This window comes from Xiphophorus hellerii, chromosome 6 (assembly GCF_003331165.1).
Source record: "Xiphophorus hellerii strain 12219 chromosome 6, Xiphophorus_hellerii-4.1, whole genome shotgun sequence".
Taxonomy (NCBI): domain Eukaryota; kingdom Metazoa; phylum Chordata; class Actinopteri; order Cyprinodontiformes; family Poeciliidae; genus Xiphophorus; species Xiphophorus hellerii.
In genome coordinates this window covers 1,518,863-1,534,003 of record NC_045677.1, presented here as the reverse complement: position 1 = coordinate 1,534,003, position 15,141 = coordinate 1,518,863, and the positions used below count along the sequence as shown (strand labels likewise).

The 15,141-nt window shown below is 36.5% G+C and overlaps 1 protein-coding gene and 1 long non-coding RNA gene across 2 annotated transcripts in view; both read right to left on the bottom strand.

Annotated features, from left to right (window-relative positions):
• xkr4 (XK related 4) overlaps positions 1–15,141 on the bottom strand; it is a 63,372-nt gene that overhangs the window by 2,480 nt on the left and 45,751 nt on the right. Inside the window, exon 3 of the mRNA XM_032565070.1 lies at positions 5,594–5,948. Within this exon, the coding sequence (XP_032420961.1) occupies positions 5,594–5,948 (355 nt within the window). The remainder of the gene's footprint in view (positions 1–5,593; positions 5,949–15,141) is intronic.
• On the bottom strand, positions 13,126–13,742 carry LOC116721396 (uncharacterized). The gene is made up of 2 exons (XR_004339589.1): positions 13,605–13,742; positions 13,126–13,171 (listed from the first exon to the last, which is right to left on the bottom strand). It is a non-coding gene; the product is annotated as an uncharacterized LOC116721396 (long non-coding RNA).

Sequence of the window (15,141 nt, the reverse complement as noted above, 5' to 3'; positions counted from 1 at the left end):
AAGAGGTAGTGTCTGGATGTAGATAAGTTAGCTTAGGACAGTGTTTCTCAACCTTTTTTGGGCCAACGCCCCCCTATCCACTATCAAGTACCCTTGCGGTCCCCATCAAATAATTTGTAGGTTACTTTGCACTGAATATTATTTTATTATTAGTATTATATTTTATGTTGTTTTCATAAAAATGAAAACAACAAATGAATTGTTGTTTTCATTTTTATGCAGGGCCGTGCAGAGACCTTTGGAGGGGCAGGGACTCAAAGTTAAAAAAGGGCACATTAAACAAGATCTTAAAACAATGTACAACAACATAGCACCAACATATATTAATCAAGAATTTAATTGGATCCTACTGTATCATTTCCATTAAGTGGGGACAACGCAAAGCAAATGTGGTATATTTTCCCCAACAGGTATAAAGTTGCTGTTACTGCTGCTAACAGTCCTGGAGGGCTGAGCTGATCTGAGATTGTAGCTGTTAAACAGACCATCGGAGAGAAGGTCTCTGGTTATGAAACAAGCAAATTAGCTGCCATTTTACTAATTAAGCCCTAATAATATCTACTTAACCTCTAGAACAACTTGACTACAGACTGCTTTATAGATCAAAAAAGCTCAAAGGGGTTAACTCTATATAACTGTTTGATGTTAACACCTCTGAGATCTAGAATTATAAGCCTGGGATATCAAGGCAAAGAAAACTCAGTAGCTGCTGGCAGGGGCCTCCAGACATTCAGGGGCCCTAGAAATGGTTTAATTGTAACACAGACCACAGATCTAAACCTGTAGCATTCATCTATAGAAAATGACAATGTTATTACATTTTATTTAATGCATTCAGCAGAGAAAAACATGTACATTTAGGATTTAATTAGGAAGTTTACTTTGTAAAAGTTTAAAGAATCATCTTGATAGTTTGATTGTTGTGTTACCATGGCTACAATATGATGTAATCCTTGTGTTTGAGTTGGGTTTGTCACAAATACATCACAGCAAATAACCAATAATTAGTGATTGATTTTAAACTCGGCCAATAAATCTGGTCTCCCTCTCACAGATTCACCTTATCTATATTTAAACATGTTAGTGATGCTGAGGTTCTTAGTAGGACGGGTTTCGGGGGGGTTCTGCCTAAGGCCCCATATTACCTTGGCCCGGCCCTGCATGAAGAGCCACTGCGATGCGCATCTCTGGAATCTACCTGGAATCTACCTGGAATCTACCTGGAATCTACCTGGAATCCCCCGGTGGCCCCTATGCCAGTCCGCTGATGCTTTGGGGACATTTTGATTCATTTTATTTTGGCATGTTTGGCTTTATGGCATGTTCTAATTATTGCTACAGTATTTTCGCTGATATTTATTTTGTGAACTCCAGTTGCTATGGGCCAAATCTTCCTTTAACACTTTAGGTTCTGCAATAACTTCTATTTACAGCTGCTCACCTCCAGCCCAGATCCCGTCAGCAGCGGCTTTAACCCGCCTGGTACCAGGTGGTACCAGTTGGTACCAGGTGGTACCGGGGCTAACCCGCTTTTAGCAGCCTGATTAAGTTAAAGTCAGAATTTTTCTCTGCAGCCGAAACATTTCTGTGTTTAGAGGCGTGGCGGGTTTTGTCCCGCTATTGCGAGGACAATTATGAAAATATAAATAGAAACAGTTTTTATAACGTCAACATGTTTTTATTTACAAACCAGTGTATGAAAAAATATTCTTGCCCATAATTTGATAGTTAGAGGGTCCAGATCCTCCCCCCTCCTCCTCACCATGGACCCGGTGTCTGAACAACATGGAGTCATTTTTAGACTGAGGGCAGCCAGACTAGTATATTTTGCTAAATTATTATATTTAGCTAACTATTATTGCAGAGGGGCACAAGCAGGCCTCCTGACACACAGATAAAAAATAATAATAATAAAAACTTGAATTTTATTTATTTATTTTAAATAATAATATTAATTAAAAAATAAAAAAGGGCACTAGGGGCATCAAGGATAAAAGGAGCAGGGGCTCAAGCCCCTTTTGACCCCCCCCCCCCCCCCTTGCATGTGCCTGTTTTTATGGTTGTTTCTGTATTTATCATCAAAAATAATTTCCCAGAGAACAAAAAAGCAATATGAATAGAAATTATTTTTACAGGCGTCTAAGAAAACTGCAATGGACATTCAACTTAAAATTGGTAGACCTATCAGCAGCCAAAAAAATATTCCTGTTCTGTGCAATTTTCCGATATGTAAGTTGCTAAATTTTAAAAGATGTAGAACAATACCATTTTAAACTATTTGCAAAAATCTGTGTTCTGTTTATCTGTGCTATCCATGAATCCGTCCTACCTTGTGGTAATTAATGCGCATGCGCACATCGATGCTACGTCACATACTGTTTATTCAGGAGATTTCCTATAAATACAACCTACCTGTGGAAGTTTTGTTTCATGTGTTTTAGTTCATCGAAGATTACAGTAAGCTTTATTTAATTTATATCTGGCTTTCATTAAGCTGCTGTATTATTTCATGTTTTTAGTCAACTGCAATGTCGTTACTACTGTAAACAAGTCACTGTTTGGTGGTTAATCAGGACAAAATATGTTGTTTTGTCCCTATACTTTAAATATTTTAGTTTAATTACACTTTTTTTTTTTTTTACTAAACCTTGCTTAATAGATGTTGGTAGCGATAATATGTGAGATTGAAGCTGTAATAGTTATGTAATATTAGTGTATGTTAATCATATCCTATCATTTGAGGAGCACAGTGACCTGAACAGTTTGATGGACACATTGTGGCTCCACTGCATTTGATAACATACAACATAGTAATGATCAAAAAAGAGTTGCAGTGATCTGTATTTGTCTGTGTTTAATTTCATTTCAATAAAAACCTGTTTCCCCTGTCTGATACTGTTTTACTCTTACAAACACCTGTGCATTTAAAATATTTTTAATAAGGTATGCTAAGCTAAGCACAACTCCTAAGCTTCCTCTCTCTACTACCTCGTCAGATTTGTCTACAGTAGCACGGATAAATAGCTTTGTTTATCCATCAGTGCTACGCGTCCAAAAACTGCTACCGTCATATTTACAAACAGAAAACTATAGCGGGTTGTATTAATGTTAAATATATTGGATAATATTATTTGAGTGACGGGATTGAAGTGTAAGCTTAGGAGTTATGCTTAGCATAGCAGTGGAACAATTTCTATACATGACAAAAACACAAGAAGATCACTTCCTTCATCTGAATATCCTACCCGTTTAAAATGAAAAGCTATAGATGTATGCACTAATCCTTTTACTAGAACATCCTGCCTTTTAAAGAATATTTTATATACAGAGGTGATTGTAAGACTAAAACAGTATCGGACAGGTGAAACAGGTTTTTATTGAAATTAAATTAAAAAGACATCTACAAATACCGCAACGCTTTTTTGCATATTAATATTGCTGTATGACACTTTATCAAATGCAGTGCAGCCACAATGTGTCCACCGAACTGCACAGGTCACTGTGCACCTGAAATTTTAGGATATGCTTAATATACACTAATATTACACTGCTATTACACAGCTTCAATCCAACATAGTATCACTACCAACATCTATTTAGCAAGGTTTAATTTAAAAAAAAAAAACAGTTTAATTAAACTAAAATATTTTTAAAGTATAACGACAAAATAACCCACAAAACAACATATTTAGTCCTGATTAACCACCAAACAATAACTTGTTTACAGTAGTAACGACATTGCAGCTGGCAAACTAAAGCCATTTATAAATATATTTACAAGCTGCCTGTCATGTAAACTAAAAACATGAAATAATACAGCAGCTTAATGAAAGCCAGGTATAAAATAAATTAAATAAACGTACCGTAATCTCCGATGAAATAAAACACATGAAACTATTCTTCCACAGGTAGGTTGTATTTGAAATCTCCTGAATAAACAGTATGTGACGTAGCATCGAAGTGCAAATGCGCATTACCACAAGGTAGGACAGTTTCACGGGTAGCACAGATAGACAGAACACCTGTTTACCGCCCCCTTTGAGAAACGCTAGCTTAGGATAAACAGTTTTGATATTGTTTTTTTTATTTCATTGTGCTGTGTTCTGCAGGATTTTAATCTCAAACTGCTTGGATACAATCAGGCAACAGAGCCAAGGGTATGAACAGTATTTTAGAAGAACTCTAAACAGTCATTTTAATCATGCAATGTGTTTACTCAGTTTAAATGTTTTCTTTCTAGCTGGGTGATTCTCTGAATTTGGTTCATTTTGGAGTCTCAGGTTACTTAAAAAATATCCCACAAAAAATTGTGTTTTTGAACACTGCAGCTGTTGAAGGACTCTTTGAACCTCCAAGAAAATATGTTTCCTCACTTTATGCATGAAATCCCAAACATTATTACGAATTTCTTTGTTACTTAGGTTGCTCTAAGTTCGTAACGGGACAATTTCATTCCTCTATGAGTATAACTCTATAACACAATTAAACTAATTCTTCCAGTTCCTTTGAGATCCCCTGTCCCTTGATTAAAATAACTAATTGTAAGTATATTTTATTTGATTCTGAATCATAATAATTAGACTGATAAGTAGAATATGGCAACTTGATGTAAAAGCGCTTTTCATAAATCATGAAAATACACTTTAAAATAAACATTAAACAAGGCTTTTTTTTATATTTTTGACTCATTCTTTAAACTTTGCATACAGTCCAACAAATATTAGTCTAATATTTGTTTTTTTATTATAAAAAAATTATAACAATGTAGTATCAACTAACGGGGTGTTAATGAAATTAGACTGAGGCATTATTTATAAAAAGGAGGGATTGGTATGCTGTTATGGGGTTAAACAAAACTGGAGGGACATGATTAAAAAGTGCTGTTTTATAAATAATTCATATATTTTTATCATATTTTTTTTATTTAGGTTAAAGTATACCTAAAAATGTTTATATTAGTAGAAATAACATGCAGTTACTGGGTATTTTTGTTTTATATTCATTGAAAAACTAACATTGGTCAGTGGGGACATGTCATTTGGCTGACCTCTATGCTTCAACAACCCATAAAATTTTTCAAAACATAATTTTTAAAATATATTTGCATGTCACATTACTGAGACACATGGATATTTCCACTTCTACATCCACCATACTAATATTCCAAAATATTAATATACTGTAGGTCCTTCACAGCAGTGAATGATCAGTAAATAGAGAAACAGTTATCCAAAAGTTAATTTTGAATTCAGCAAAATATTGAAACTTTAGTTTCCCAATTACTATTTTTGTTTTATTTCTGCTTTGCATTGTGATTTGTTAGTTTGGCTTCACTAACAACACTCTTCAGTACTAAAAAACTAAATATTCTGTTTTTGTTGACAAATTAATCCTTTTATAATTATGTACCCTTATTGTTCTAAAGAAATGTTTTCACCCCATTCTTAAATTAGGTTAAATGTTTTGGGCCTTAAAACAAGTACTCTGCAGAACCTAAATTAAAGCTAACCTTTTCCATTTAGAAATACTTTCCATCTAAAAAAAATATGTCTTCACAAGGTTAAGATAAGAGTGTGCTCATAAGTGTTTTCACCTTGTACATCCCTCTTTGACGTTGAACCAGGAAAAGATATATATTATGCCCACCACCATATCAAACACAATCTCCTCCCATTTGCTGATGCAGAAGTCTGTCTCACAGTGGACAATCCAGAAAGTCATGATGCACCAGTGCAGGACAATGAAGATGCCAAAGTAGAGTTGAAAAACAGAGGCAAAGAGGGCAAATGTGACGACCCTGGCTGCAATAGTGAAGAAGTGCCAGCAGAACTGGATGATAACTGCAAGGTAGCCAATAGGCTTTTTGTCGTCCCGGGACTCTCGTAAAGCCTTTTGGTAGGAGGCTAAAGCCCATGCAAGAGAGACAAGTGAGGCTGCTGCTGTCATCCCTAGAACAGACAGAAAGAAACACAGAAGGTTAAAGTTTAAAGACCAATGCTTGAACTAAAAACAACATCATTCACACATATTTCTGAATGTACTAATGTAAAAATCTTCTAACACAGTAGAAACAGAAAGTAAGCAGAAAAATGTTTCATGGGTCTCAGTCAAATTGTTCAAATTTTCAAGAAAGCGTTTGAGGACTGCAGTGTAATTTGAAAAGTTTTTTTTAAAATTGGACTGTATTAAAATGCATTAAAACAACTTGGACACTAATATGTTTTCATTTTAAACTCACTATTGAAACCTGAATTTTACATATACCAAACAAAAGACACCATATAGCAGACCATACTTCTCTATTAGGTCATTTAGAATGACTACAATTATTTACATTTGCTAAATGCCATAATAATGAGAACGAATGTGCCATCTACACATTTATTTATTAATGTCGTAGGTAGACATGATTCCTGTTGGCTGTAGCAGCCCCAGGCAGACAGACCCAAACTCTTTCTATGGTAAATGGCTTTACCCCAAAGCACTTCACCCTACAGATCGCAGTGATGGTGGCAAGCTATGGGGTATGAGCTTGCTACTATCCAGTGGCAAGCTGTGAGGTATGTGGAGTGGGTATCAAACCAGCAACATGCCAATTGTGGGGCAAACTCCTATCACCGTCACTCTGTTACCATGTTGGGAAATAGCCTACAAATTTTATATTTGAAATTAATATTTTTTTAAATAATCCCATGAAGTCATCACTTCTTGGAGTTGATAGGATGCATGGTCCACTAGAGCACTAACACTAACAACTAACAGCAAATAAATTACCCCATCCTAATCTCATAAGAGGCAGGATAAGTGGGGTATTTGCTATGATGCAGGTATGCTATTACTACCAACAACAGGTCCTGGGTTCAAATCCCAGCCAGGGGTCTTTCTGTATGGAGTTTGCATGTTCTCCTTGTGCATGTGTGGGTTCTCTCCGGGTACTCCGGCTTACTCCCACAGTCATGACTGTCAGGCTGAAAATCTCCTTAGCTGTGGGTGTGTGTGTGTGTGTGCATGATTGTCCTGTTTGTCTCTGTGTTGCCCTGCGATGGGCTGGCGACCTTTCCAGGGTAATCCCGCCTCTCGCCCATTGATCTCTAGAGATGGGCACCAGCAGGCTTCACAACCCCTACTTGTAATAAACGTGTTGGATAATGGATAGATGGAAGTATAATATTCTAATGTTTTATAATACTGGATAAGAATGGCAGCAGAATGTGTTTACAGGGTTAGCACATATTTCAGAAAAACAAAGTGTACAGCAGAAAGAGATTATAACTTTGAAGATTACATGTTTACATGCACCTAAATAAAAAGTTTATTATGACAATTAATAGACATAGAATTTTGATACAACTCATGAGTTCAATCAGTGGATCAAGATTATTTTAGTTTATTATAATAAAGGCTTTTTCAGCATTTGTTGCCAGTGTTTATATCTCCATCAAAGTCAGGTTTTGGATCATCTATAAATTTCAGAGAAGCCGAAGACTATGAGACTTCACTATTTTCTCACCTTCACGTTTGTTACATAGTAGCTGTTCTTTCTTGTGCGTTTGTCTCTTCGGCACATCCAGCAATCCCGCCGTGTTAAGGACATAGCGGAAACTTGAAAGAGACCAACTCTGTTCTGTGGCAGCTTTGGAATTCTTTGCCAGTACAAATCAGACAGGCCTCTTCAATGTGTATTTTTAATCTCTAAAAAAATCATTTTTATTGGCTTTGGGCCCTCAGTTTATTTGTTGGAATAGCTTTATAACATCTTTTATATGTATTATTGTATTTGTGTTTTAATGCTTACATGTGTTATTTGTGCTTTGGTCAGTTGCCCTGTTTTTAAACTGCCTATAAATAAAGTTGGCACAGCTGCCACCTAAATTTCTGACCTTGCCTTTTATGTTTTTCTTGTTGCAATTTCAGTTTTAAGTGAGTTGGGACTTTTTGTAGGTCATTTTCTGTTAAGTTTATTGTGGGTAAAATTCCTTCACCTGTAGTAGAAAAATATCATATGCTGTTAGAGCTCACTAGCATTTTAAACCCAGTCAAAATAAAAACATTAAGATCAATTTAAATTCAGTTAAGTTTACTTATGTAATAAGAATTCACAACAAATGTCATCTCAAAGCACTTTACAAAATGAAAAAAAAATTCAATTCAATCTCACATGCATTTCAACTGATGCTAGTTCTCAAACAGTACAGTATGCTCAAATAATTGAAAGTAGATTAAAAAGTTTCTTTCTAAGGAAACCCAACAGATTGCGTCGAGTCATTGACTTGCAGCATTCAATCGTCCTGGACGAGCATGTAGCGACAGTGGACAATTAGTTGTGTTATATTGTTGACTTTACAACAATACTTTTAATGACAGGAGAGAGGAAAACTCCCCTTTAACAGGAGGAAACCCCCTGCAGAAGCAGGACCTGGCTCAGTACAAGTGGCCATCTGCCTCAACCAACTTGGGGTGTCAGTGGAAGACAGTACCATGTCAGGAGATATTAGGCAATAATATCACTGCCACATGCCTGGTACTGATATTACTAAACTTTAAGATTTGGCCTTGATTCTATAGCAGCATCAAGTAGCATATGTTTCTATGTTTCCAGATTTCGTTGCATAAAAAAATTATGCAGACAATAATGAGATGGACTGATGTAGAATACTGCTTGATATTTAAGATCAATTGGAATTTATGTCTGATTGAACTGAAATGATCTTTGTAAAGTGCCTTAAGAGGACATATGTTGTGAATTGGCACTATATTAATTGAATTGAATCAGCATACTGTATCTCTGACAAGTTTTAAGAATGAAAAGCATACTTAATTTTCTGACCAGCTCACAGTGGTATTTCTACTATAGGCAATTACTAGGAACTTCACAAAAAGTCAATTCAAGAAATCCAAAGCAACCATTTCAGTTTAGTTTCTTTATTTTGACAATTTCTTGGCAAGTTATTGTGTTATTAGTTAAAAACTGATAGCTTATTATCAATTATTCAAGTTTATTTGTATAGCAAATTTCAGCAGCAAGGCAGTTCAAAGTGCTTTACATCATAAAAATACAAAGTCATAGAACACACAGATAATAATTGAAGCATTATATTTTGTCAAGTGCCATTGTTACACATCAAAATGTTGATTGATTTTTCATTGATTATGTTTTCAAGCAACACTTAACAGGTGGGGTTTTAGTCTATAACTCAGTGTTTTGGTTGCTTTGTAGGTTTCTGGACGTTTATTTCAGATTTGTGGTGCATAAAAGCTGAATGATCCTTCTCCATGTTTGGTTTCTGGTTCTAGGGATGCAGAGCAGACCAGAACTAGAAGACCTGAGAGGTCTGGAAGGTTGATACAACAACAGCAGATCTTTAATGTATTGTGGCACTAAGCTGTTCAGTGATTTGTAATTAATAACGGAATTTTAAAGCTCTATCTTCCAGGCGTTAGTGAGTATGTCAGTAGCAGCATTCTGGATCAGCTGCAGCTGCCTGATTGAGATGTTGGGCAGACCTGTGAGAAAGCTATTGCAGTAATCAATGTGATTAAAGATAAACGCATTAATGAGTTTCTCTAGATTTTGCTTAGACATTAGTCCTCTAACCCTCAATATACAGTATTCTCCAGGTGATAGAAGGTTGACTTTGTTACTGTCTTTATGTGGCTCTTAAGGTTCAGATCGGAGTTCATCACTACACCCAGATTTCGGGCCTGATCGCTAGGTTTTTGTTAGGTAAATTGTATTATTAGTAATTATCAAATATTTGTTGTATCATGTAGCCTTGTAGTTACATTTAGATAATGTTTCTGTGTGTTAAATAACTTTGATTCTATCCTGAGACTTCCCTGGGAAATAGGGGTGACAGCTACTCTCAGCAGCTGTTGCCCTGCAGGACTTCCTACAAGACAGAGGTGTTAATTGCTCCCAGCAGAGTTTTACATGCCTGACAATAAACTCTGCTCTGTGCTTCTTTGTGATACAAAGCCGTTGCTTTGAAGCTATGCAACGTGTCTTATTCAACGCCGTTCTTGGAAGCAAAAGGAATCTAGAGTATAGATAACATGTGTCTAGAAGTGAATGTTATTTAGCGCTGCAACCATGTGATGAATGCTTTGACTCCACCCTTTTAGAGTTGCAGCGCCCCTTGTGGCAGGGTTCCTAAAGATCAATAAAAGAGAGGAACAGACAGATGTGTTGCAGAGCGGTCGGAGATTTGTAACTGTAAACACATCTCTGTCTGCTCTCCTCGCGAGAAACAAAGAATCTAACTCTCTTGTCTTTCCTGTATTTGTTTAAATTGTCTCTAATAGGTATTTAGACCTGACATTATTTGGTCCTTCGCAGCCGGATGCCAATATACCGGAAGGATTCCAGCGGGCATGGTGGACCCCAGTAAAGACCGTGCGCACGGCAAGTTTCCTAGTGGAAGCTTATCAGAACCTGTTCAAGGGCTGGCGCTCTGCCTGCCTGCTGGGATCTTACGGTTGACGGCTCTGAGGGGAAGAAAGGAGAGGGTGAGTAGATTCTTGTTTAAAAGTGTGGCGAATGACTGCGGGTCATTGCGCGAATAAGAAAACCCTGGAAATTCTAGACTCTAACAGGTACAAATATAATCCGTGAAGGGCGTCCGAAGTCCTTACGTAAAAATTTCGTGGAAAAGGCGCACGGAGCCTAGTATAAACCTGCAGTAAAATTTAATAAATTGGAAGATAAAAAATACAAATAATAAAATTTAATCAATTAGCCGATAAAAATTAAAATAATAAAATTTCCTCAATTCGATATATAATAATAAAATTTAATCAATAATAAAAATATTTAAATCAGGCATTAAAATTGTAATTGGAACGGATGGCGGAGTCCGGCGAAGCAGGTGCTTAAGTTCCGCAACAAACGTATGATTGTGAGTGTGATTGGAGATATAAATACCACTTGGTGTTTTATCTCATATAAAACAGTAGGGTTGTAACCAGCAAACCTGTCTTGGATGCAGAGGTAAGAACCTCCCACTCGAAAGAGTTGAAGCGGAGGTTACCACTACAGGTATTTTTAATTGCTGGCCTACTGAAAAGATCTCCAGTTAATAGGATTCCCTAGGAGTCGAAAAACTGGGCCAAATTTTATACAAACGAAGATTTTTTATAAAACAAAAAAAATGGGGAAAAGTCTAAGTAAAATTAAGCCGACAGCCAGTTTAAAATCAAATGAGCTTTGATTCCAACCACTGATGGGCACATAGCAGTTAAACGGCAGTAAGAAGAAGAAGAAAAAAAAAAAAAAAAGGGGAGATTTCTTTGTTGTTAAGGGCAATGGAAATCCACACTATTGTTATACATTAGATGTGCCGACAGACCCCCACCCAACTTTACTCAGGCACTCCTGACTGAGGGAGCCTTCTCTGCCCCCAGGATCAAATGCCTCCTGACAATTTACACATAACTCTTTGGTTCAGGAATGCGGCTGAGCCTGACAAGATTTATGAAGACAGGCTCAACAAGGTCACTCCAGCTAAAATCACAGTGACCTATCTGTATACAGATACAAAACACACAGTCGTTGCAGCTGTCGCTCTTCCTGATGATTTGAAATCTTTAGACAGAACGTGGAACTCCCCGTATGTATCTCTGTTTAAACAAAGAAATGAGCAATAGAATCAATTAGGTAATTTTGTTGAGGAAGGAGAAGCAGCTACCGATTGGGTAACTACTTCCTCAAACATAGAAACTAGTGCTTCCACTGGGTTAACTAGAAAAGCATTGTTCTGGACAACATGGGTGCAAAAGGGACAACATTTGTACTCCAAACAAAACTGACAAATGTTTCTTACAGAAGAAGAGGAAGTCCTTTTAAAAGACGTTCCTGATAAATTATGGTCAAAGGGGCCCACAGACGTGGGTCTTGTCAAGGAAGCTTTGCCAGTACAAATTAGACCCAAAACAGAGTTTAGACCAAAAGTTAAGCAATATCCTTTAAAAACAGATGCACAGGAGGGTATAAAGCCAGTAATTAAAGACCTTATTGAGGCAGGAGTCATAGTGCAGTGTGAAAATTCTCCATGTAACACTCCTATTTTTCCTGTTAAAAAACAACCACCTTCTGTTGGATGGCGCATGGTTCAAGATTTACAAGCAGTAAACAATGCCGTCATTCAAAGGGCGCCGTGTGTACCTGATCCATATACATTGTTAAACTCTCTTAGATCAGATGCAAAAATATTTACTGTTGTAGATATCAGTAATGCCTTCTTCTCAATACCAGTAGATAAGGAGAGTCAATTTTGGTTTGCATTTACTTTTGAAGGGAACAGGTACACATACACCAGACTGCCCCAGGGCTACTGTGAGAGCCCTACAATTTATTCTCAAGTGATGAGTGCCAGTATGTCAACATTCCAACCTCCAGGAGGGAGCCAAGTCTTGTTATATGTAGATGATGTTTTATTAGCATCTCCAAACATGGAAATCTGTAAACAAGACACTTTAGCACTTCTAAAACATTTAGCTGAGGAAGGTCATAAGGTCAATAAAAATAAACTCCAACTGTGTAAAAAACAAGTAAAATATTTGGGTCATAATTTAAGTGCAGGAGGGCGGACCATAATGGAGGATAGAAAAATAACGATTCTCCAAGCACCTAAACCGCAAACAAAAAAAAAAACAGATGATGTCTTTTCTAGGATTAACTAACTATTGTCGAAACTGGGTGCCTAACTATGCAGAAATTGTGGCCCCTTTAAGCAAACTAATGTATGAAAAAGATCTGAAAATGTCTTCCTCTTTGGAATGGACAGAGGCAGCAGAGACAGCACTAAGTGAAATAAAGCAGGCCCTAGTGTCAAGTGCTGCGCTCGCCTTACCAGACTATAAAAAACATTTTTTCCAGATGGTGGATTGCAAAGGTCAGTATATGACCTCGGTGCTAGTTCAGCAACATGGTGATAAAATGAGACCAATAGCATATTTTTCTTCCAAACTTGATAGTGTGGCGTGTGCCCAGCCTCCCTGTGTGAGAGCAGTGATTGCTGCTTCTATGGCAGTAGAAGTTAGTGCTCCTATTGTACTGTTTCATCCGTTAACATTAAAAGTACCACATGCAGTTTCGGCACTATTATTACGAACAAATATGATTTTTTATCGCCTGCGAGGCATCTCTCCTGTATGAGCACATTATTATCGCAACCTCGTCTGACTATTGAAAGATGCACGATTTTAAAATCCTGCAACTTTGTTACCTCTTCCAGATGATGGTACAAAGCATGATTGTCAGGAAATGGCAGAACAAAACGCAAAGAGTAGAAATGATTTAAAAGATCTACCATTAGATAAAGGTGAAATACTTTTGTTGATGGTTCCTCAAAGAAAAATGTACGAGGGACAACTCAAACTGGTTATGCAGTAGTGACTGAAAAACTAGTGTTAAAAGCTGAAAAACTTCCCTCGCATTATTCAGCTCAGGCTGCAGAATTGATAGCGCTAACCACCGCTTGTAAATTAATGAAAGATAAGGAAGTGACGATTTACACCGATAGTCAATATGCGTTTGCAACAGTACACACGTTTGCACAATACTGGAAAAATAGGGGTATGATAACTTCTACAGGAAAACCAGTAACTCATGCAGACCTATTAAAAGATTTACTACAAGCTGTGCAGCTACCAAAACAACTAGCAATCTGTAAATGTGCCGCACACACTACAGGGAAAGATAAAGTGTTTCTAGGGAACGCCTTCGCTGATGAGATGGAAAAAAAAAAAAAAAAAACAGCGGAGGGACAAATAACGATCTTATATATGGAAAAAAAAAAATCAAACATATGACAAAAGATCCTAAAAGACATGCAGCAATTCAGTCCTGTCAAAGAAAAGGATCTTTGGATTAAAAATGGACAAAAAAAAAAATGGAAGATCAAATTTATAAGTGACCTGCAAATAGGCCTATCTTGCCAACAAAAAAAACTTTGTATAATGGGTTGCAATATTGAGCCATGGCGTTTTCGCATGTCTCAACTGGGGGGATGGTAAGACAGATACATTAACATTACTCTATTTATGGATTTATTTCTTTTTTAAGAACTTTTAATGCATTACAAAAGGTCATTTCATTTCAAAAAAATGCCTACAGAAAGAAGAGAGGGCTGCAAATGAAATAAGGAAATAAAGTTAATAAATAAATAGAAACAGGCTCTAACTGTAAGAGGCATTGCTCAGATAACAACAAACTGCAGTATGCAACCGATTCTAGATAGTTTCACAAGCAGTCTTTTTAAACTGACCAAAACTTTAGGATAGATAAAATATTATTAAATCTACAGGACAGAATAAAATAGAAGTAACTCACTTGTTGACTAAGAAATTGATTGAATATAGAAAAAGTTTGCTACACTGTACAAATTTGTTGTTGAAGGATAATATTAAGTTAGAAATAACTTATGGGTTAATCAAAGAGGATCTGGTGGAACTTTTGTAGAGAACAAGCTACAGCTGTGCTGTAACTTCTACCCCCACTAGATTCAACTAATTAACATGTGAAGCTATTAGCATACCACTATTTTTAAGCGCGAAGCAACCCCCACTTGTAGTAACTCAGCAAGACAGAACGAGAAGGTGTGATGTAAATCACTTTCACTCCCAACATCTAAAAGTACCTCCTGACAAAATATCAGTAGAGGAACAACAAAAGGTTTTTAAGTCCAAATTTTAAAACTAGAAGAAACTAAAACATATCTGATGATTCGAGTGCCAAAAGCCTAATAAAGAATTAGGAGTTCCTCTTGAAATCCTTATCGGCTCTCTTTCCTGCCATAAAGTCGGCCCCTCCGAGAAGTGGGGGAGGGATTTTATGGTGGGGTTATAGATTTGCTTTGTGATCTGACAATAGAGGTTGCTCAGATTAGTGTAACTTTAAAATATAATTTGTGAAATCTAAAAATATAAGGATTTAATTAATTTTAGAGGATCTTTATCATTACATAAGGCAGGTTTGTGCTTAGATTTAGTGAAACATTTTCTCTTTAGTGTAAATAGTTTAAGCAAGTAAATACTTAGTGAGCAAGGAATAATGTGGAAAATGTTAAATATAAGTTTTTTGCATCCAAACACTGATTTACTGTTTTCCTTTAATATTACTTTATATATTGATTAGTGAGTAGT